At 40.8% G+C, this 23,642-nt stretch overlaps 1 protein-coding gene across 8 annotated transcripts in view; it reads left to right on the top strand.

Moving 5' to 3' along the window:
• Positions 1-23,642, top strand: part of aopep (aminopeptidase O (putative)) — a 326,113-nt gene that overhangs the window by 134,557 nt on the left and 167,914 nt on the right. For all 8 annotated transcript variants that reach the window (XM_048525180.1, XM_059644617.1, XM_059644619.1 and 5 more), the window contains 5 exons: positions 5,602-5,708; positions 12,468-12,570; positions 18,112-18,219; positions 18,898-18,941; positions 21,103-21,163. In XM_048525180.1, the coding sequence (XP_048381137.1) occupies positions 5,602-5,708; positions 12,468-12,570; positions 18,112-18,219; positions 18,898-18,941; positions 21,103-21,163 (423 nt within the window). The remainder of the gene's footprint in view (positions 1-5,601; positions 5,709-12,467; positions 12,571-18,111; positions 18,220-18,897; positions 18,942-21,102; positions 21,164-23,642) is intronic.

The raw sequence follows: 23,642 nt of genomic DNA, 5'->3' as shown, positions 1-23,642 counted from the left end.
TGAAGTCCACATTGATATCATTAGGCTGCAGGGTTCCCAGGTGGAATATGAGTTGCTGTTCCTGCAACCTTCGGGTGGCATCATTGTGGCAGTGCAGGAGGCCCATGATGGACATGTCATCTAAAGAATGGGAGGGGGAGTGGAAATGGTTTGCGACTGGGAGGTGCAGTTGTTTGTTGCGGACTGAGCGGAGGTGTTTCGCAAAGCGGTCCCCAAGCCTCCGCTTGGTTTCCCCAATGTAGAGGAAGCCACACCGGGTACAGTGGATGCAGTATACTACATTGGCAGATGTGCAGGTGAACCTCTGCTTAATGTGGAAAGTCATCTTGGGGCCTGGGATAGGGGTGAGGGAGGAGGTATGGGGGCAAGTGTAGCATTTCCTGCGGTTGCAGGGGAAGGTGTCGGGTGTGGTGGGGTTGAAGGGCAGTGTGGAGCGAACAAGGGAGTCACAGAGAGAGTGGTCTCTCCGGAAAGCAGACAGGGGTGGGGATGGAAAAATGTCTTGGGTGGTGGGGTCGGATTGTAGATGGCGGAAGTGTTGAAGGATGATGCGTTGTATCCGGAGGTTGGTGGGGTGGTGTGTGAGAACGAGGGGGATCCTCTTTTGGCGGTTGTGGCGGGGACGGGGTGTGAGGGATGTGTTGCGGGAAATGCGGGAGACGCGGTCAAGGGCATTCTCGATCACTGTGGGGGGAAAGTCTGTGCTCCTGAGATGCTGCTTGGCCTGCTGTGTTCATCCAGTCTCACATTTTATTATCTTGGATTCTCCAGCATCTGCAGTTCCCATGATCTCTTTTATGATGAGATTTGAGTTGTAGACTGGAATTATGAACAGCTGGTGGCTGTTATATAAATTTTCATTTATGTACGGTTTTGGTTAGATTTTCTGAGTCTAAAGAATACATATTCATGTAAAAGTTGCCATATTTGACTTAATTGCATTAACTCATTCACCTATGCAAGCGGATTGGATACGGAGTAGATTGATAACTATGTACCTGAAGCCTTCAGATTCAGAGGTAGCCTGGTTGAGTTTGGTGATGTGTGTTGAGTCAGATTTTATACAGTGACCATAACATTATATAATCTAACATTCAGTGTGAGAAGGAGTAATTTGCATTGGAAACGATTATGCTAAGCTTAAATAATGGTATTGAGAAAGGAATGAGGACAGAACTGGCAGGAATGGACTATTGAAGGTGTTTAGCAACAAAGATGTTTGAGGAACAATGGCAGAAGTTCAAGAAGATAGTTCATGGCTCACAGGGAAGATATATGTCAGTGAAGAAGCAGGATTCTAGAAAGATGTTAGCCAGGGAAGTTAAAGATAGCATCACTTTGAAAGAGAGAAAAAAATACAACGGATAGCATCACTTTGAAAGAGAAAAAAAAATACAACGTGGCAAAGATTAGTGCTAAGCCACCGAATTGGGCATGTTTCAAAAACCAATAAAAGATAATTTAAAAAAGGCATAAAATAAACTTTGAGGGTAAACATACAAAATATCAAGACAGACAATAAGAGCTTATTAAAAATATGTGTAAAAACAAAATGAGAAACCAAAGTGAACTTAGACCCTTTGATAAAGCTAGGTAACCAAGAAATGGCAGAAGTGTTGATGGAATGTTTTGCATCAGTCTTCACAGTAGAAGAGAAGAGTTGAGTATTATTTGAAAAGATAATGATTATAGAAAGCTACAAAATAGAGCAATTTGGGAGTCCTTGTCCATAAATCATAAATTGCTAAAATCCAAGTTTAGTGGGCAATGGGAAAGCAATTTGTATATTAGCTTTTATTTCAAAGGGAGTGGAGTATAAAAGTAGAGAGGTTTCATTAAAATTGTCCAAGGCACTAGTCAGACCACTGCTAGAATACTGTGAATAGTTTTGGGCCCATTATCCAAGAAAAGATATGCTGGCAATGGAGGCAGTCCAAAGAATGGTCGCTAGGTTGATAATAGGTATGAAGGGACTGTCTTACGAAGAGAGGTTGAGTAGGTTGGGCCTGTACTAATTGGAATTTAGAAGAATGAGAAGTGATCTTCTTTAAGAGTTTCTTTCGATATACAAAGAGCAAAAGAGTGGCAAAAGTGGACATTGGGCCACTGGGAAATGATGCTGGGGAAGTAGTATTGGGGAACAAAGAAAAGACTGAGGAATTGAACAATTACTTCGCGTCAGTCTTCGCTGCGGATGACACAAGTATATCCCAAAAATTCAAGAGTGAGTATAGTGGCCATTACCAAGGAGAAGGTGCTGGAAAAACTGAAAGGTCCGAAGGTGGATAATTCACCTGGACCAAATGGACTACACTCCCAAGTTCTGGAGGAGATAGCTGGAGTGATAGTGGGAGGAGTCAGTGGTGATCTTCCAAGAACCACTGGAGTCCATTGTGAAGGATGAGATTTCTGAATGTTTGGAAGTGTAAGGTAAAGTAGAGTAAAATCATCATGGTTTCATGAAGGGGAGGGCGTTCTTGACAAATATGTTAGAATTCTTTGAGGAGGTAATGAGCAGTTGAGACCAAGGAGAGCCAATGGATATTATCTACCTGGACTTTCAGAAGGCCTTTGACTAGGTGTCGCATAGGAAGCTGCTCAGTAAGATAATAGCCCATGGTTTTGGAGGCAGGGTGCTAGCATGGATAGGAGATTGGCTGTCTGGCAGAAAGTAGTGAGTGGGGATAAAAGGGTCCTTCTCAGGATGGCAGCCATTGACGACTGGTCTTCCACACGGTCATTGTTGGGACCACAACTTTCCATTTTGTACATTAATTATCTAGATGAAGGAACTGAGGGCATTCTGGCTAAGTTTGCAGATGATACAAAGATAGTTGGAGGGACAGGTAGTGTTGGGGAGGTTGCAGAAGGATTTGAACAGGTTGGGAGAGCAGGCAGAGAAGTGGCAGATGGAATGCAATGTGGGAAGTGTGAAGTCATGCACTTTGGTAGGAAGAATAGAAGCATAGAGTAATTTCTAAATGGGGAGAAAATTCAGAAATCTGAAGTGCAAAGAGACTTGGGAGTCCTAGTCCAGGATTCTCATAAGGTAAACTTGCAAGTTGAGTTGGTAATTGGGAAGGCAGTGTTGGCATTTATTTCAAGAGGACGGCATGGTGACTAAGTGGTTAGCACTGCTGCCTTACAGGACTCGATTCCAACCACAGGCAACTGTCTGTGTGGAGTTTGCATGTTCTCCCTGTGTCTGTGTGAGTTTCTTCCCGGTGCTCCAGTTTCCACCCACAATCCAAACAGGCTAGGTGGCTTGGCTATAAATTTCGCATAGCGTCTAGGGTGAGAAATGCAAGTGTCGGCTGGGGGGCTGGGTCTGGGTGGGATGCTCTTCGGAGAGCGGTGTGGGCTCAATGCGCAGAATGGCCTGTTTCTACACTGTAGGGATTCTGTGACCAAAATATAAAAGCAGGGATGTACTTCTGAAGCTTTATGAATCTCAGGTCAGACCACATTTAGTGTATCGTCAGCAATTTTGGGCCCTATACCTCAGGAAAGATGTACTGGCCCTGGAGCAGGTTCCAGATGAGGTACACAAGAATGATCCCAGGAATGAAAGGCTTAACCTATTAGGAACGTTTGAACTCTCTGGGTCTATAATCAAAGGAGTTTAGAAGGATGAAGCGGGATATAATTGAAACTTACAGAATTCTAAACAGACTAGAAAGAGTGCACGTTGGGAAGATATTTCTATTGACAGGAGAGACTGGGGCCCAAGGGCACAGCCTCGGAGTAAAGGGAAGACCCTTTAGAATGGTGATAAAGAAAAACTAGAGAGTGGCGAATCTACGGAATTCATTGCCACAGACGGCTGTGAAGGCCAGGTTATTGAATACATTTAAGCCAGAGATAGATAGGTTCTTGATTGTCAAGGGGATCGAGGGTTTGGGGGAGAAAGTGGGAGAATGGGATTGAGAAATTTACCAGCCATGATTGAATGGTGGAACAGACTCAATGGGCCGAATGTCTAAATTTATGCTCCTAAGTCTTAACGTCTTTTAGATCCTATTAAAACATATAAGATTGAGGATTTGACACAGTGGATCCTGAAAGATTGTTTTCCCTTGTGGGAGATTCCATGACCAGAATATACAACTTCAGAATAAGGGATTGCATATTTAAGCCAGAGATGAGGTGTAATTTCTTCTCTCGGAGGATTGTGAATCTGTGGAATTTTCTTGCAGCAGAAGGCTATTTAGGTTGGGTCATTAAGTATGATCAAGGCTAAGATAGACAGATTTTTATTCTGTAAGAGAATCAAGGATAATGAGGATAAGGCAAGAAAGTGGGATTGAATGTTATCAGATCAGCCATGATCTCATTGAATGGCAGATCAATGGGCTGAATGGGCAACTTCAGTTTCTACGCCTTACGGTCTTCTGAAGATTGCCAGAGTTGGGTAAGGAGTCAAATTAAATTGTGTCTGTAAATTGATGGGTTGTGTTTTCTAAACTCTGCTGTCAGTTCTTGTCAACATTGTGTCGAGGGTTCAAATTTTGCCCTTATACTTCTCAAAGAATAATGAATTAAATTGGAATATGTTTTAGACAGCTTATTGAATCTGCACAATTTTCTCTAGACTTCCGTTTTAAAAAGAAAATAACAAACGATTTTTAGTGATTCAAATTTTATAAATATACTTTACATTGTAAGCAAGAAATTTTTCAAGGAATCAGGTGGCTCAGTGCTAGGCACCCAGGTTCAATTCCACCTTTTGGTGACTGTGGAGTTTGCACATTCTCCCCCTGTCTGCATAGGTTTCTCCTGGGTGCTCGGTTTCCTCCCACAGTCCAAAGATGTGCAGGTTTGGTGGATTGACCATTCTAAATTGTCTGTAGTGACTAGTGATGTGCAGGCGAGGTGGGCTAACCGTGGTAAATTCAGGGTTATGGTGATAAGGATAGGGGGTCTGGGTGTGGCTGGAATGCTTAGCGGCAGGTTGGTGCAGACTCAATGGGCTGAATGATCTTGTTCCTGACTGTAGGAATTTGATTAATGATGGAAAGAAAGTTAGCCATTGTTCTTTCTTCGATTCATAGAAATCCCTACCATGTGGAAACAAGTCATTCACCCCATTGAGTCCACACTGACCCTCCGAAGAGCATCCCACTGACCCCATTCCTGTTACCCTCCATTTCCCCTGGCTAATCTACCTAGCCTGCATATCACTGGACAGTACGGGATAATTGACCATGGCCAGTCCACCTAGCCTGCACATTCTCTGGACTGTGGGAGGAAACTGGAGCACCTGACAGAAACCCATGCAGACATGAAGAGAATGTGCAAACTTCACATGGACAGTTGCCTGAGGACAGAATTGAACCTGGGCCCCTGGGTCTGTGAGGCAGCAGAGCTGTGCTCCTGTGCTGCCCCTTCATTTTCTGCAGATCTTTCCAGTTATTAGTTCAATGGAAGGAGGTGAGTAAAGCCCAAATATAATTCAGCATTTTTCTAATCTTGGTCTACTTAACATGTTTAATATTGAGAAGAATTCTGAATGTTTCAGTTCTTTTGTTTCTTTGATGTATCAATCAATGTATTTTTCACTTTTAATTAGAATGCACGTTCTAATTTAATATATTTTTCTAGCTCTCAGAGGAAGCAGCAAAAGAACAGCATCAACTGAAGTCCCTGCTTCGATGGCGAAGGCTCCAAGATGAGATTCAAAACTCTGAAGAAGAATTGCAAGTGCTGAGGTGAGCACAGCTACATTACACTTCAGTGATGATGCCCTGTCATAAGACATTGTCTGAAAAAATGATTTGAAACTTATAAAATAATAATGTAGAACATTTATTTAAATCAGACAGTTTGGGTAGTCAGATATTTGAAATAAACAGATTTTAAATGTAAAGTCAAAATATAGTTGTTTGTTGTGATTTGTGTAATTTTCAATTTTATGTTTAATCTTTCCTTGAAAAACAAGATGTAGAAGCTTGTTTTGGCTCAGCTGCCTTTGAACCCAACTTAGAGAATGTCCTTGCCTTCCAGCTTTTCAGCTTTGGTGAATCTCATAATGCAGTTATCTATTTTACCTACAAGTGGTTGCTGATATTTATTGCTTCCTTGCTTGATCTGTTTCACTTTCTTGCACAGTTAGTCCATTTTTCATTCCCAACACACTGCTTTTTGAAGTTTTTACTTCTCCATTGAAATATATAGAATTTTCAACATACAAGGATTCAGGACACTGTATCCATACCAACTCTTTGCTAAAGCACTGCAAATTTAAAATCTCTGTGACAGGGCTGTCTCCACAGACCTGCGTCATCATTTGTTTCAATTTTATCCATTTTTATTCCATGAAAAGTCCATTGGTCTCTATTTCAATCAGTTACTGTGGCAAAGCTTTCCATTCTGCAACAATTTTCTAGATTAACAATTTCTCCTAATGTAACTTCTCATGTAGTTAGTGATAACTTTCAGCTGACGAACTATTACCACTGAGCCTATGGCCAAAGGGAACAGTATTACCTTATTTGATCTATCAAGCTCACCAGAATTTAAAACTCTGTACTGAATCTTGTCTTAGTTTTGTTGATACCTGTAGAAATAGTCCACATATCTTAAGTGTCTAATCCCTGTTATCATTCTGGGGAAGCTGTGCTATGTGATCTGTATTGCTTTCACGTGGTTTTACTATGGAGAATTTTAAGCTGTGTAATGTTGTCTAATTATTGCCTTGTACAAATTTATTAATATATCTTTGTTATTGCATTTTCTGCTCTTATCTATTAAACCACAAACTGTCATTCTTCTTATGATCTTAGTAACTCCACTCAATTATGGTGAATTATGTAGCTAAGCCATTAGATGTCTTCTTTCATTGTTATCATTCAGCACCTTTCCGTACTTGCATTCCTTTTTTCCTCCCAAGCTATGCTACCTTGCTGTGTAATCAGTATGTACATTATGTTAACCTGTCCCCAAGTTCCTAAAGTCTTTTAGAGACCATTTCACTTTTTTCCAGATTTTGACTTTTATGACAACAGCTGATTGCCCTTGTACTCAGATCTTCACTACATAGGCTAGGGAACTTAAGGAAATAAATATTGATGTTTTGAAAACAGTTCACATTGCAGAAGAAGAAGTGCTGGAGGCCTTAAAAGGTATAAAGATGGATAAATTTCTGGGAGTGATCAAGTGTGTCCCAGAGAATTATGGGAAGTTAGGGAAGAAATTGTTGGGCCCCAGTAAAGAAATTTGTGTCATTCATATCCATGTGTGAGGTGCTGGAGGACTGCAGGGTGGCTAATGTGTCTTTATTTAAGAAAGGCTGTCAGGAAGTGTTTGGCAACTATAGACCAATGAGTCTGACATCAGTGGTGTGTAAATTGATGGAAGGGATTCTGAAAGATAGTATTTGCATGCAGTTGGAAAGGCAAGGACTGGTTAGGGTTAGTCAGCATTGTGTTGTGCCGACAAACAAGTTTACATCACAAACTTGACTGAATTTTTTGAGGACATAACCAAAAAGATTGAGGGCAGAGCGGTAGACATTGTCTATAGAGACTTTAGTCCGGCCTTTGACAAAGTTCTGCATAGTAGGCTGATTAGTTAAGTTACAGCACATGGGGTTCGGGGAGAGTTTGTTCATTGGAGACAAAATTTGCTTGGTAGTAGGAGACAGGTCAGTTTGGCATGTTTTTTGGACTGGACACCCGTGACCAACAGTGTCGCAAAGGAGCCAGTGCAGCGACCACTGCTTGTCATTTATATAAATGATTTGAATGAGAACTTAGGAGACACGATTAGTAAGTTATCGGATGACACCAAAATTGGTGTATAGTTGATTGTGAAAAAGGTTGTCTAAAATTACAAAGGATCTTGATCAGTTTAGCCAAGGGACTAAGGAATGGCAAAGGAGTTTAATTTGGATAAATGCGAAGTATTGAATTTTGGAACAAGGGCAGGATTTATATAGTTAATAGTACGTTGTCAGATAGAGAGACCCAAGGGTTCAGGTACATAGTTCTTTGTCACAGGTAAACAGGAAGGTTAAGAAGGCATTTTGTGCACTTGCCTTCATTGCTCAGAGCATTGAGTACAGGAGTTGGCATATCATGTTGAGGTCATACAGGACATTGGGGAAGCCACTTTTAGAGTCCTATGCCCAGTTCTGGCCCTCCAGCTATAGGAAGGATATTATTAAATTGAAGAGGGTTCAGAAAAGATTTACCAGGATCTTGCTGGGACAGGAATGGTTAAGTTATAAGGACAGGCTGGGACTATTTTCACTAGAGTGTAGGAGGTTGAGGGGTAACCATACAGAGATTTATAAAAACCAAGAGAGGCACCGATAAGATGAAAAGTGAAGGTCTTTCCCTTCAGGTGCGTGAGTTCAAAACTATGGGGGTATACTTTTAAGATGACGGGTGAAAGATTCAAAATGAACGAGAAGGAACTTTTTCGCAGATGGTAGTTCGTCTGTGGAATGAACTGCCAGCGGAAGTCCTAGATGCAGGTACAGTTACAACATTTAAGAGATTAGGCCGGTACATGAATAGGAAGGGTTTAGAGGGACATGGGCCAAATGCAGGTTAGTGGGACTTGTTTAGTTTGGGAAACTTAGTTGGCGTGGATGAGTTGGACTGAAGCATCTGTTTATGTGCTCTATGACTCTTTTGACTATATAAGATACCCAGAACAATTCTGATCATGGATATACCACTTCCAACCCTTTCCTAATCTAAGCAGCACTTAGCCCATTTAGCCATGTCTCATTTCTTCCAGTGCAGCATTTAACCTTTCATCAATGTTGTTACATTTTCTTTCATAATATAAGCCAAATACTTTGTAAAAATTTTCTCGCACTTCATATCCAACATTATCTGAAAGAATAATCTGCATATCCTCTTTTTCTGTCAAATTAGTTACGGCATCAAAATAAATTAATTTCAAACTTACTTGTGATCAATTAACTCCTGTTTTTAACAAGATTGCATTTTCTGATTAACCAGTTTACACTGCGTGGCATCCTCAATGTGCACATAACAATTATTTGCTACTTCAGTATTTCCTTCTGGTCACAGTGCCCTACTGAGGTGTTTAACCTAATCTTGTGCTGCAATGACACATTTGGATTAGGCTCTGTACATCAATCAGTACACTCTGTTCAATCTTGTGCTTCATATTCCATGTAATGAATGTACTTGAGGTGCTTCTTTGGAAGATTAGAATGAAGCTCAGAATGTGCCATGAGATTCAGGCTTTTTCTTGTTCTTTTGCCCACAAAATGATCTTCCTTTGACACACCTTGAGAACGCAAAAGGTGTACTTCCCAATGGTGCCTCAATAACAGCATTATAATTGTAACTTTTCACTGACTGACAGTGGTCAGTTCTTTACAGTAGCTTTGATGCCAGTGAATAGCATGAGGAAAAAAAAGAACAGCATAAATTTAGAGATAGTAGGAACTGCAGATACTGGAGAATCTGAGATAACAAGGTATAGAGCTGAATGAAACAGCAGGCCGAGCAGCATCAGAGGAGCAGGAAAGGTGACGTTTCGGGCCTAGACCCTTCTTCAGAAAATTTAGTATGTATCTTGAATTTCAAGTGATGGTGTAGTGTAGAAATATCAGGACTACCTGCTTTTATCTACTAACCAACAGTTATGAACTGAAGCACTCTTTCCCTTTGGTTTCCCCAAATAATCTTTGTTGCATTGACTCTAAGTTGTGCTGTGTTGTAAAATGGCCTGTAGAGCACTTATGACACTGCCGTTGGGTGTGGAGGTAACGTCATAGCTGAGTACCATACTATGATTCATTTTTGTCTGTGGTATCTCAGAATATGCAAAAGTTAGATTTGGGGCGCATGTATGTAAATTCACGAAGTCTGATTAATAAGGTTAATGAGCTGTAGGTGCAACAGTCATATGGGATTATGATATAGTGGTTCAGATCTGGTTTTAAAAAGCCAGGATTAGATGTTTAATGTTGCCCTGGTGAAAGGTGTTCAGAAAAGGTAGGGAAGGAGAATGGCATAAGCGATAGCAATTTTGATTAAGACCTTTTTTGATGAGGTAACAGCAATTCTGAATGAGAGGTTGAGTGATGATGGTGTAGTTAGTGTTGTATAGTGCATTTTCAAAAGGTGTTTGATAGAGTGGCATATATTAGACTGGTTAACAAAGTTGAAGCTTATGGACTAAAAGGGACAGTGTTAATATGGATAATAAATTTGCCACAGGTTAGAAAATAGAATTATGGTTCATAGATGTCTACTACACTAAACAGGTCCTTTAGCCCACTGTGTCTGTATGGGTCAAACACAACCACCTAACTATTCTAATCCAATTTTCCAGTACTTGCCCAATTCCCTTGTATGCCTTGGCATTGCAAATATTCATCTAAAGTGTTCTTAAATACTATGAGGGTTTCTGCCTCTACCACCAGTACAGGCAGTGAGTTCTAGCTTCTCACCATCCTCTGGGTGAAAAAATCTTGCCGCAACACTGTTTGCCTTGGAACTACACTGGACATTGGCTTCCAGTCACATAAGTACCACTTGACCATTATCCTCTGCTTTCCGTAACTTAGCAGTTCTGTGTCCAATTTGCCAAATTTCCTTCGACCCCATGGACTTTTACCATTGCTTTCAGTCTCTCATGTGGGACCTTATCAAAAGCCTTACGGAAGTCTGAGTAGACTACATCAAAAGCATGGCCGTCATATATATACCTGGTCACCTATTCAAAAAAGTAAATCAAGTTGGTCAGACGTGACTTCCTCTTAGCAAAATTATGCAGACTATTCTTGATCAACCACTGCATCGCCAGGTGCATTTAATTCCATTCCTCAGTATTGCTTCCAATGATTTCCTTATCACTGAGGTTAGATTGACATTTCATGGTTTATCACTTGCTCACTACTTGAACAGTGGTACCATATTGGCTGTCCTCCATGTCTATCGCACTGTTTCTGTTGAGAGGGAGAAATTGAAAATTATTCCCAACGCCCCTGCTATTTCTTCCCTTGCTTCATGCAACAGCCTGGGATGCATTTCATCTGTCCCTGAAGATTTATCTGCATTTAAGCATGCTAGATCACTCAGAACTTCCTCTCTGTCTGTGTTAACTTCTTTAAGTGTAATACAGTCTTGCTCCCTGAGTTTTATATCCACATTGTAACTTTCACTAGTGAATGCTGACATGATGTATTCATTTAGAACTCTACCTCCATCCTCTGGGTCCACACACAAATTGGCACAGTGGACCTTAATGAACTTTATTCTTTCCCTAGTTGTCCTTGTTTTTCCTTGCACCTTCTGTACTCCTCTAGGGCTTCTGTTATTTTGAAACGTCAGTATCTGCCATGAGCCTTCCATCATCTCTTTGTCCAATTCTGTATATCCTTTGACAGTCACAGTTCACAGAATTTGTTGGTCCCACCCTTTTCGTTTTGGAAAATTGTAGCCCTGTACTCTCCCTGTTTCCTCCTTGAATGTGTCCCACTGTTCTGACAAATAGATTGGCTGCTACAGATACAGGGCACAATGTTGAGATTTACAAATGAGACAAAACTTGGAAATATAGTTAATATTGAGGAAGATCATAAAAATATTCAGGAAGAGATGAACACACTGCTGGTACAGGAAAGGAGCAGAACCTGAAGGTGCTTGTGCTCAAATCTTTGAAGGTTGCAGGACAGATTAATGAAACTGTGAATAAAGCATATTGGATTGTAGGCTTTATAAACTGAGGCAAAGACTCCAGAAAACAGCAAGTTATACCACATTTATATAAATCATTAGTTTGGCCCCCAGCTGGAATTTTGTGCCCAGTCTGGGCACCACACTTCAGGAAGATTATGGAGAGAGTATGGAAGAGATATACAAGTGAGGTTCCAGCAATGAAGGATCACTGTCATTTGGATAGACTTACAACAGAGAAAGCTAAGAGGAGATTTGCTGTTTTTGAAATCATGAACTAATTGGATAGAGTTAATACAATGAAACAGTTTTGAATGTTAGAAGGCAGAAATCCCGTATGTACAGATTTAATGTGATTTGTGAAAGAGGTGATGCAAGGATTCTTTTTGCAGTGTGATCTTTAGATTGTAATGCTCTGTCAGCTAAGTTAGTTTAATTTAATAAATATTTAAATTAGAAAAATGTTGAGGTGGTGAATGGGACTAACCAGATGGTTCTTTTAAAGTAGTGTAGAACTGATGAGCCAAAGGTGGCCTCCTATGCTATACCATTGTAAGATTCTAATAACTCATCCTAGAAAATTGTGTACAGCTTTAACAGAAGAGCCTTTTCATTTCCCACTGGACTTTGCAGGACTGGAAAATGCCTCCATGAGCCTGCACAATCCAGCACTTGTCTCCTAGAATCACTGCAAATATGTGATGCTTACTCTAACTTTGTTAATGGCTTTAAGATTTCTGATAGAGAATTGATACCCTACTATATTTTGTGACTTTTTATGGAATCGTTTTCATTTTACAGACCTAACAAACAGAACACTTGTGCAGTGAGTGACTCTGGGTCAACAATTGTCAAACATGGTCTAAATGCAGGAAAAAATTTCATGCAAGTCCATTATCTAAAGGTAAGAACTTTAATAAACATTAATTCTACCCAGCAATCTCATGGGTACTGACTTGAATATATTCCATTTCAATTGACTGCAGAAACTTGCTCAAATTGCATCCTTCAGATAAGGATCACGATGATGATGATGATAGGTGTTAAGAGATCGCCTGGCATCGACTTAGGCACTGGAAAAGACAACAGCAGAAACAGCTCTATCGGCCCTGCAAAATTCCCCTCACTAACATCTGGGGGTTATGCCAAAATTGGGAGAGCTGTCTCACAGACTAGTTAAGCAACTGCCTGACATAGTTATACTCACAGAATCGTACCTTACAGACAATGTCCCAGACACCACCATCACCATCCCTGGATATGTCCTGTCTCGCCAGCAGGACAGACCTAGCAGAGGGAACAGCATGGTAGTATACAGCCAGGAGGGTATTTCTCAGGGAGTCCTCAACATTGACTCCGTACCCCATGAAGTCTCATGGCTTCACATTAGACGTGGGTAAGGGAACATCCTGCTGATTACCGCATACCGTCCTCCCTTGGCTGATGAATCGGAACGTGTTGAACAACACTTAGAGGAAGTATTGAGAATGGCAAGGGCTCAAAATGTGCTCTGGGTGGGGGTTTGCAATGTCCACCACCAAGAGTGGCTCGGCAGCAGTACTACAGTTTGGGCTGGTTGGGTCCTAAAAGCCATAGCTGCTAGACTGGGTCTGCGGCAGGTAGTGAGAGAACCAACAAGAAGGAAAAACATACTTGATCGCATCCTTACTGATATGCCAGCTGCATTTGTATTTGTCCATGACAGTGTTAGTAATAGTGACCATCGCACAGTCCTTGTGGAGACGAAGTACCGCCTTCATTTTGAGAATAACTTCCATCTTGTTGTGTGGCACTATCACCATGCTAAATGGGACAGACTTCACACAGATCTGGTAATTCGAGACTGGGCATCCATGAGGTGCTGTGGGCCGTCAACAGCAGCAGAATTATATTCCAGCACAATCCATAACCTCAAGGCCCGGCATATCCCCCACTCAACTGTTACCGTCAAGCCAGGGGATCAATCCTGGTTCAGTGGAGAGTGCAGGAGGGCAAGCCAGGAGCAGCACCAGACATGCCTGAAGATGAGGTATCAACCTGGTGAAGCCACCAAACAGGACTACTTGCACGCCAAACAGCAAAAGCAGCAAGTGTTAGGCAGAGTTAAGTGATCGCACCAACCAACGGATCAGATTTAAGCTCTTCAGTCCTGCCACATCCAGTCATGAACGGTGGTGGACAATTAAATAACTGGAGGAGGAGCATCCACAAATATCCCCATCCTCAATGATGGAAGAGCCCAGATCATCAGTGCAAAAGATAAGGCTGAAGCTTTCGCAGCAATTCTCAGCCAGAAGCGTTGAGTAGATGATCCATCTCGGCCTCCTCCAGTGGCCCCCAACATTACAGATACCAGTCTTCAGCCAATTCGATTCACTTCCACGTGATGTTAAGAAACGGTTGGAGACTCTAGAGCAAAGGCTATGGGCCCTGACAACATTTCAGCAATAGTACTGAAGACTTCTGCTCCAGAACTTGTTGCTCCCCTAACTCTCTGATGAAGGGTCGAGGCCCGAAACGTCAGCTTTTGTGCTCCTGAGATGCTGCTTGGCCTGCTGTGTTCATCCAGCTTCACACTTTGTTATCTTGGATTCTCCAGCATCTGCAGTTCCCATTATCTCTGCTCCCCTAACCAGTCCAGTTACAACACTAGTATCTGCCAACAATGTGGAAAATTGGTCAAGTATGTGCTGTACACAAAAAGCAGGACAAATCCAACCCGGCCAATTACTGCCCCATCAATCTACTCTCGATATCAGTAAAGTGATAGAAGGTGTCATCAACAGTGCTATCAAGCAGCCCCTACTCAGAAATAATCTGCTGAGTGATGCCCAGTTTGGGGTCTGCCAGGGCCCCTCAGCTCCTGACCTCATTACAGCCTTGGTTCAACTATGGACAAAAGAGTCGAATTCCAGAGCTGAGGTTAGAGTGACAGCTTTTGATACAAAGTCTGCATTTGACCAAGTGTGGCCTCAAGGAGCCCTAATAAAACTGGAATCAATCAGTATCGGGGGCAAACCCTCTGGTGATTGGAGTCATACCTGACACATAGAAAGATGGTCATGGTTGTGGGACGTCAATCGTGTCAGCTCCAGGACATCTCTGCAGGAGTTCCATAGGTTGTGTTCTCGGCCCATCCATCTTCAGCTGCTTCATCAATGACCTTCCCTCCATCATAAGGTCAGAAGTGGGGATGTTCGCCGATGATTGTACAACGTTTAGCATCATTATAGACTCCTCAGATACTGAAGCAGTCTGTATTCATACGCAACATGATCTGGACAGTATCCAGGCTTGGGCTGACAAGTGGCAAGTGACATTCGTGCCACACAAACGGCAGGCTATGACCATCACCAATAAGAGACAATCTAACCAGTGCCCTTTGAAATTCAATGGTGTTACCATCACTGAATGCCCCACTATCAACATCCTGAGGGTTACCATTGACTAGAAACTCAACTGAACTCACCACATTAACACAGGGCAGGCCAGAAGCTAGGAATACTGCGGCGAGTAACTCACCTTCTGACTCCTCAAAGCCTGTCCACCATCTACAAGGTACAACTCATGAGTGTGATGGAATACTCCCCACTTGCCTGGATGAGTACAGCCCCAACAATACTCAAGCTTGATACCATCCAGGTCAAAGCAGCCCACTTGGTAGGCATTATATCCACAAGCATCCATCCCCTCCACCACCGATGTTCAGTAGCAGCAATGTGTACTGTCTACAAGATGCACTGCAGAAGTTCACCAGAGATCCTTAGACAGCACCTTCTAAACCTATGACCACTTCCATATAGAAGGACAAGCGCATCAGACATATGGGAACACCACCACCTCCAAGGTTCCCTCCAAGTCATTCACCATCCTGAACTTGGAAATATTATCACCTTTTCTTCACTGTCGCTGGGCCAGAATCCTGGAATTCCCTCCCTAATAGCATTGTGGGTCAACAGCAGGAGGACTGCAGCAGTTCAAGAAGACAGCTCACCACCACCTTCTCAAGGGGAACCAGGGATGGGTAAGAAATGCTGACCAGCTAGCGGTGTCCATATCCCACAAATGAATAGAGAGACAGAGGAGAAGATCACGTTGAAGCCCTTATCTGTGCATCATCCATGTAAATTCACTTTCCAACATTGGATTGTTGATCTGCATCCCCCAAGATACTCTGGTTGTTGGATCAATTGAAATTTTTCATAGCTGTTATATAGAAGTATTGAGGGATATGGAACAAACCAAGTAAATGGAGTTAAGGTGCAGATCAGCCATAATCCTATTGAATTATGGCTCAGTGGGCTGAATGATCTACTTTGCTTTCCAATCAATTCAAAGTTGAATCCTAACTAGTGCACTCCGTATAACCAAAGATACTGACATCCATTGCACTTTCCCTACCAACACCTCTTTATAGCATGGAAGTGTTTATGTTGCTCATATGTTCTGTTGGAGTAACTTACAGTACTGCTGTATTGCTTCTATATGAGGAAGTCTTCTGATGCATTTCAACCTTCAAAAGAAATTTTGATTTAGTTGATTACTGTGCAGAATGTTATTTCACTTCACATATCGCTGAAAGGTTTGCCACGTTTCTGTCATCTTTGATTAATATTTTGTTTCATTTGGTTATCATTCTATCTTGTCTATTTTGTCTATTTTCTGCTTCCTGTATACTTTACCATACGAAGGGACTTCGGTTATGGGGTTATGTCAAACAGAAATATTTCAGTCATTTTTTTTCTAGTGTAAATCTAGCAATAGGATTTGGTTTTATTAATTTTGTACCTTTCAAATAACCTGGTTTTTATTAAAACACATTATTTGCATTGACACATACATTGACAATAATTGCGTTTTTAAAAGCATTTATGTATCTCAATGTAATCCGAAAGTGACCTTGGGGCAATGAAGAAGCTCTTGCTAAATCCTCAGATATTGCTTAGAATTATGTCTATTTTGAATCTTCACACAAGTTGCAACATTTTCATGCTAAGTCAGTGGTGAGTGGGGTTCCACAGGGCTCTGTCCTTGGGCCTCTACTGTTTGTAATTTTTATTAATGACTTGGATGAGGGGATTGAAGGATGGGTCTGCAAGTTTGCAGACGACACAAAGGTCGGAGGTGTCGTTGACAGTAAAGAGGGCTGTTGTAGGCTGCAGCGGGACATTGACAGGATGCAGAGATGGGCTGAGAGGTGGCAGATGGAGTTCAACCTGGATAAATGCAAGGTGATGCATTTTGGAAGGTCGAATTTGAAAGCTGAGTACAGGATTAAGGATAGGATTCTTGGCAGTGCGGAGGAACAGAGGGATCTTGGTGCGCAGATACATAGATCCCTTAAAATGGCCACCCAAGTGGACAGGGTTGTTAAGAAAGCATATGGTGTTTTGGCTTTCATTAACAGGGGGATTGAGTTTAAGAGTCGTGAGATCTTGTTGCAGCTCTATAAAACTTTGGCTAGACCGCACTTGGAATACTGCATCCAGTTCTGGTCGCCGTATTATAGGAAAGATGTGGATGCTTTGGAGAGGGTTCAGAGGAGGTTTACCAGGATGCTGCCTGGTCTGGAGGGCTTATCTTATGAAGAGAGGTTGACTGAGCTCGGTCTCTTTTCATTGGAAAAAAGGAGGAGGAGAGGGGACCTAATTGAGGTATACAAGATAATGAGAGGCATAGATAGAGTTGATAGCCAGAGACTATATCCCAGGGCAGAAATGGCTAGCATGAGGGGTCATAGTTTTAAGCTGGTTGGAGGAAAGTATAGAAGGGATGTCAGAGGCATGTTCTTTACACAGAGAGTTGTGAGAGCATGGAATGCGTTGCCAGCAGCAGTTGTGGAAGCAAGGTCATTGGGGTCATTTAAGAGACTGCTGGACATGCATATGGTCACAGAAATTTGAGGGTGCATACATGAGGATCAATGGTCGGCACAACATTGTGGGCTGAAGGGCCTGTTCTGTGCTGTACAGTTCTATGTTCTATGTTCTATGTTCTAATACATTTATATTAACAGGGTAAGTGGACTAGATTAGAACAGATGCAAGATTTACTCATGCAGATCTGAGGAACGGTCGCTGGATCCAAAAAATTAACTCAGTTTACTCCTTCACAGATGCTGCCAGACCTGCTGAGCTTTTCCAGCAACTTTGTTTTTGTTCAAGATTTGCTCATGGTGTAGAGTGTATAGTGCTAAGAAGGTGTTAGTGGTCTACTTGAATAGTTGCCAAAACAAAAAATGTAATTGTTCAGTCATTTGAGTGGAACTATATAGGGGAAGATGATGATAATCAAGATGGTGATCAGATTCTGTTTGATGTGCTGAAACCTTGCTTGATGCTTAGGTAATAGGTATGCATACTACATGTCTTGAAGTTACAGTCCTGTTATCGTCTATCACGATTAAGATTCTCTTTGATCTTACAATCATTTTTTTTGTTCAAAGGGTTATTTTGTCCTTCATTATCTTGAGAACAGAGTTGGACAAAAACAATTTCTGAAGTTTTTCAGGTTATTTGTGGAGAGATTTCATGGACAACTGATACTTTCTCAGGTGTGTATGTTTTGTGAAAATTATTCATAAGTATATTCTGCAGCCCTCCAGTTCTGTAAATGTGGGATATGGAATTAATAATAGTCAATGATAATAAGTATTAATGTTATATTATTATGATTATTAAGAATAATCAATAATCATCATGAATAATAACATTTTCTTTTATATTTTACCCATGAGGACACTAGACACTTTTCCCTAATCCAGTTTTTATGATGCTGTGAAGACAATTGGAAATTCCCTAATAGTTGGTGGAAAACTGTAGATGAAGTTCTCTATTTCTTCATTTATATGCACGCTGCAGTGTTTTAATACAACTCTATATCAGAGCTTATATTGTGAAGGGCAAGTGAGCACAGATTTAAGCATGCTGAAATAAACTGTCTTAATAAAAACTGAAAGAACTGCAGGTGCTGTAAATCAGAAATAAAAACAGAAGTTGCTGGAAAAGCTCAGCAGGTCCAACAGCATCTGTGAAGAGAAAATCAGACGTAACATTTCAGGTCCAGAGACCCTTCCTCAGAGCTCAGAAGAATTTTTTCTTCGCAGATGTTTCCAGACTTGCTGAGATTTTCCAGCAACTTTTGTTTTTAATTTTGTCTTAATGATAGTTCAGAAAACTGTGTTGTTGGATTGTAATTCCTGTTGTCACAGTTGTTGTTATTTCAAAATTAGGATTTCCTATACATGTTTATGGAGAACTTTTCAGAACTTCGAAGGTATGTAGAACCTTCTGTTAGAACATGATATTCACCATAAGGCTTTGGGAAGGGAGAAAATTGTACTTGGGGAATGACAGAAATTGAGGAAGAAGTTTCCATTAACATCGTAATGCCTTTTATTAATGTCCATTTATTGTTTAACAAATTAATCTTTTTCATTACAAAATAATTTGAATACTTGTTTTGCTATCTGCTCTGTATTTTCATAAGATTAAAGAATGAAACAGCGCAAGAGGAGTATGGCTATGCTGCCCATCCATTTAGTTCCCACTGTTGCTCCTCTCCATAGTTCTTCAATTTTTCTCCTTCAACCATTTATCTAATTTCTTTTTCAAAGTTATTGTTGTGTCTGTTCCCATTACTTTTTCTGAAAGTACATTCTAGAGCAGCAAAACTTGCTATGTAAAACAATTTTTCTTCATGTTGCCCTAGTTTCTTTTGCTAATCAACTTTTAGGTCTGAGAGCTAATGGTTATGGACCCTTCTGCAATTGGAAACAGTTTCTTCTCGATTACCCTGTTAAAATGCTTTATGATTTTGAGTTGCTCAGTCAAATTCTTGTTAGATTTATTTGTTCTTTGGAGAGCAATTCCTGTTCCTCTATCCAACAATCTGTAGCCTTTCATCCCTGAACATTTTCACAAATCTCTTCTGCAGCCTCCCTAAAGCCTCAATATATTTTATAAAGTGTAGTGCCTAAAACTGGCCACAATCTTCTTGGGCAGTATAATAAAATGTGAGGCTGGATGAACACAGCAGGCCCAGCAGCATCTCAGCATCTTTGTTTTTGTACATTGTATCAAACCTAGAATCCTGTATGCCTTTGAACAGTCTTCTAAACTAGTCTAGTCACATTCAAAGAACTGCTTACATAGATTCAGAGATAATGGGAACTGCAGATGCTGGAGAATTCCAAGATAATAAAATGTGAGGCTGGATGAACACAGCAGGCCAAGCAGCATGAAGGGTCTAGGCCCGAAACGTCAGCTTTTGTGCTCCTGAGATGCTGCTTGGCCTGCTGTGTTCATCCAGCCTCACATTTTATTGCCTACATAGATTGTCTGGTTTATCACTTTCTGCTTCCCCTTTAAAATTGTACTAGTTAGTTCATGTGACGCCATCTCATTTTTCCTGCCAAAATTATTTATTTTTCTCTGCATTTTATCTGCCATGTATAAACATATTTCATAGTGTATGTATTTTAGAAGTCTGCTATTATCCTTCTCACTGCCTACAACATTTTTGAGTTATGTGATACTTGCTAATTTGAAATTCTTAATTTGCAGAACTTGAAATTCTGCATATGATTTCCCAAGTTTAGGCCAATAATATATATCTAAAGGAACTGTGGCTCAATATACTGTCAAATTTTTTTTGAGTGCGCAGATGATTTGTTAAAGTGAATTGCTTTTAATTTCTTTTCATTGCTATGCTGCATGGTAACTTATATGCACTGATTTATGAACAGCTGTCCAGTGATAATTTATCCACATTCATATTGCCTGCAGTGCTCCACTGCATAACTTCATCAAAACATGCAATTAAGTTAGTCTATTCCAATAAAATTTCTCCTCAATAAATATGGGTTTTTCTCTGTACGGATCTGGAATGATCTGAAAGGAATTATTCTTGATTATGCGGTACCACCCATTATGGTAATCCCATGAAGACAGTGAAAAAATAAAAAAAAGGATCTAACAGGACTCAGACTTAAGGCTAAGCCCACCTAAGAGTCCTTGTTGAAACTTGAAGCCTATTCTTATAACCAGTGAATAGTTATTGAGAATCTTGTTTTACTCTGAAAAGCCCTTCTTGTTAACCCAAAAGTTGGCCACGCTTATGCATATTAGACCATGTAAACCCCTTGTTAGCCAAGAAGGTGGCCACCCCCGTGCATATTAGACCATGCAAGCCCCTAAAGAGCCCATTCACTAAATGATACAGATGGCAATGCACACAACGCTCTTCTTTAATCAACACATAATTTTTGAAGTGCCTCTTAATTTTTCCTTGGATTATTGTCGGTCAGCAATTGCCACCTGCTGAGTAGCCAGTTGTGTTGGATTGTATAAAGACTTCAGATATTTCTCTTACATTTTAAAAAATATTTTTATAAATTGATAATTTGCTCAGGTTTCTCCTTTTAATTCATTCACAGTCAGGGATTGTCCATGGAAGTTATTTTTCAAAACTGGCTGGACGTAGCTGGAATGCCAAAGGTAATTTCTCTTGTTTTCCATTGTAACATTAGAAATATCTAATTTGCTTGTCTTTAGATCACGCATACTGTGTTTTTAACTGCCCTATTTTGCACACGTAGGTGTTTACCAAAGACTGAGTGCAAATCAATTCCTGAAAATATATGTTTAAAAGGTTTTACCTAACAGGAATGTCAGTGAAATGTAAATTCAGTGTGAGCTACTTTAGGATTTACTTACAGCTTTACAATAGCAATCCTGCTTCAGACAAATTAATAAGTAATTACCTAAAAATAGGAAGGCAGTAGTAAATTTGCATAATTGCATCACAAAAGTACACTGAGACATTAGAGAAAATGCAGTAATGATTACTAAAATATTACTAGATTTGAGAAGTAGCAACCATTTGAAAAGAAAATGAGAAGGCTGAAACTCTTCGCAGGAAAGAAAATTAGAGGAGTTTTTTTGCAATAATGAAGGTGTTTGGACGTGAGACAGGTGTTTTATGTTATACTTGAGACCAGAACAGGGATGAAGAAATACAAAATAACCACAAACACAAGTAAAAACAGGGGAACGAGTTCTTTAAACAGGAATTGAATATGCAGCTTGCTGCCACTGGCTTAAGTAGTCAGCATTGATGCATTTTTGGGGGCTCGATGCTGACATGGAAGAAAAAGGAAGTAGAGGTGGGAAAAGAAAGGTGTATTAAATGTGACTTTTGTTGGGTATAAATACCATATGGATCAGTCATTCAGAGCGCTATTTTCTGTGCTATAAATTCTGTGTACTTCTGAATGATAGTATTAATAATAATATTGTCAAAAACAACCAGGAAAGAAAAAATAATACAAATTCAAGATATTCCTATTTAGTCTTGCACATAATTGTAGTCTTTTAACGCGGTTATTTTAGATTTAGCAAAATTAAACTCCCTTTGACGTTTGCAAGCAAATGCAATTTTGGGAGTAAATTTGAACAAAATTTGATGCTGAAAAGAGATTAAGCAGTGTCATTATTTTTATAATGTGGCTGATTTATTCAGTTTCCTGCAATTTTCAGTGTAATTTGATTATTGTGACAGTTCAAAATGGAACACTGGAGCAGGATTTAGTTTCTCTTTGCATGGCAATTAGGCCATCACAAGAGTTGCATGTCAGCAGTCTGAGTTGATGATTGATGTTGGCTGTGAGATCATCTTTTAAAATATTTTTGTTAAACAAGTACTAGACTTTTGAGGAACTTTTTTTTCTTAGATTTGTGCAAGTAAATGTGGAGACTCAAAGAATCGAATCAGAGAGTGATTGCAATATGGAAGGAGGACCTGTGGATTATGTACTTCCTCTCTAAAAACCAATTTCTTGCCATTGTCCTTTTAATTCTGTGTTTAAATTTTGCTGACAAGTCCATTATACGACAGCTACAAAGCATCTTTGGAAATCCACATGCATCACATTAGCACATAACACTCACCAACCCTATCTGTTATCTCATTAAAACCGAATTCAATTGATTAAACACAATATGTACTTATAGCAGAGCATCTTTTGTTCATAGAATCCCAACAAGTCCACACTGACCCACAGAGCATCCCACCCAGACCCATTCACATATAACCCACCTAATCTACACATCCCTGAAAACTACAGGCAATTTAGCATGGCCAGTCCACTTCGTCTGCACGTCTTTGGACTGTGGGAGGAAACTGGAGCACCTGGAGGAAACCCACGCAGACGCGGGGAGAATGTGCAAATTCCACACAGACAATTGCCTGAGGGTGGAATCAAACCTAGGCCCCTGGTGCTGTGAGGCAGCAGTGCCAGTCCATGATGACACTTAGTTTCCAGTCAGCACTGGGCCCTGGCTCCACAGATGAAGGCCAAAAGATTGTCACACTGAAAGGCCCGTACAGGAGGAGGCTGCTTCGCCAGGTCAGGAGGGCGGCACGCTAATGCTGGGAGGCTGCATGCCACTTTGGAAGGATGCCACTCCATACCGGGAGGCTACTGTGCCAGGCCAGGAATCCTTGCCAGAGACCAGTAATTGTCATTGTAGGCTGTAGTAATTGTCGTTGCTCCTCACCGGAGGTTGTGGAGACCAGGAGTCATTGTCAAAAGCCGAGAGTCAAAGGGAAGAAAAAGAGTAGTAGAAAACACACATGGACGAAAGAAAAAGGAAAAAGGAAGGAGAAGAAGAAGAGCAGGTGGAACAGACGGGTTCTGGCTGGGGCGTCCTACCTCACCACCAATTTGCAGCATTTGAGTGAATTCAGCAGCTGAACTGTTTCAACACATAATGTAGTCTGTGTTTCGACGACTTGATAGGTATGCTGAGCATAATGATGTTTTCCGATTGTCATACTGAAAGTAAACTCAAAGCCTACATACTTGTCTGCAACAATTGCAAATGCTGTAGATCCTACAAACACACAGAAGCCCAGAGTCTGTAAGAACCAACATATATTGTATCGTTCTGTGTCACTTCACCCCTGACATCGCTA

The sequence above is a fragment of the Stegostoma tigrinum genome, chromosome 3 (assembly GCF_030684315.1).
Source record: "Stegostoma tigrinum isolate sSteTig4 chromosome 3, sSteTig4.hap1, whole genome shotgun sequence".
Classification (NCBI taxonomy): domain Eukaryota; kingdom Metazoa; phylum Chordata; class Chondrichthyes; order Orectolobiformes; family Stegostomatidae; genus Stegostoma; species Stegostoma tigrinum.
The sequence above is the reverse complement of the archived record's forward strand: the minus strand, read 5'-3'. Positions and strand labels throughout refer to the sequence as shown.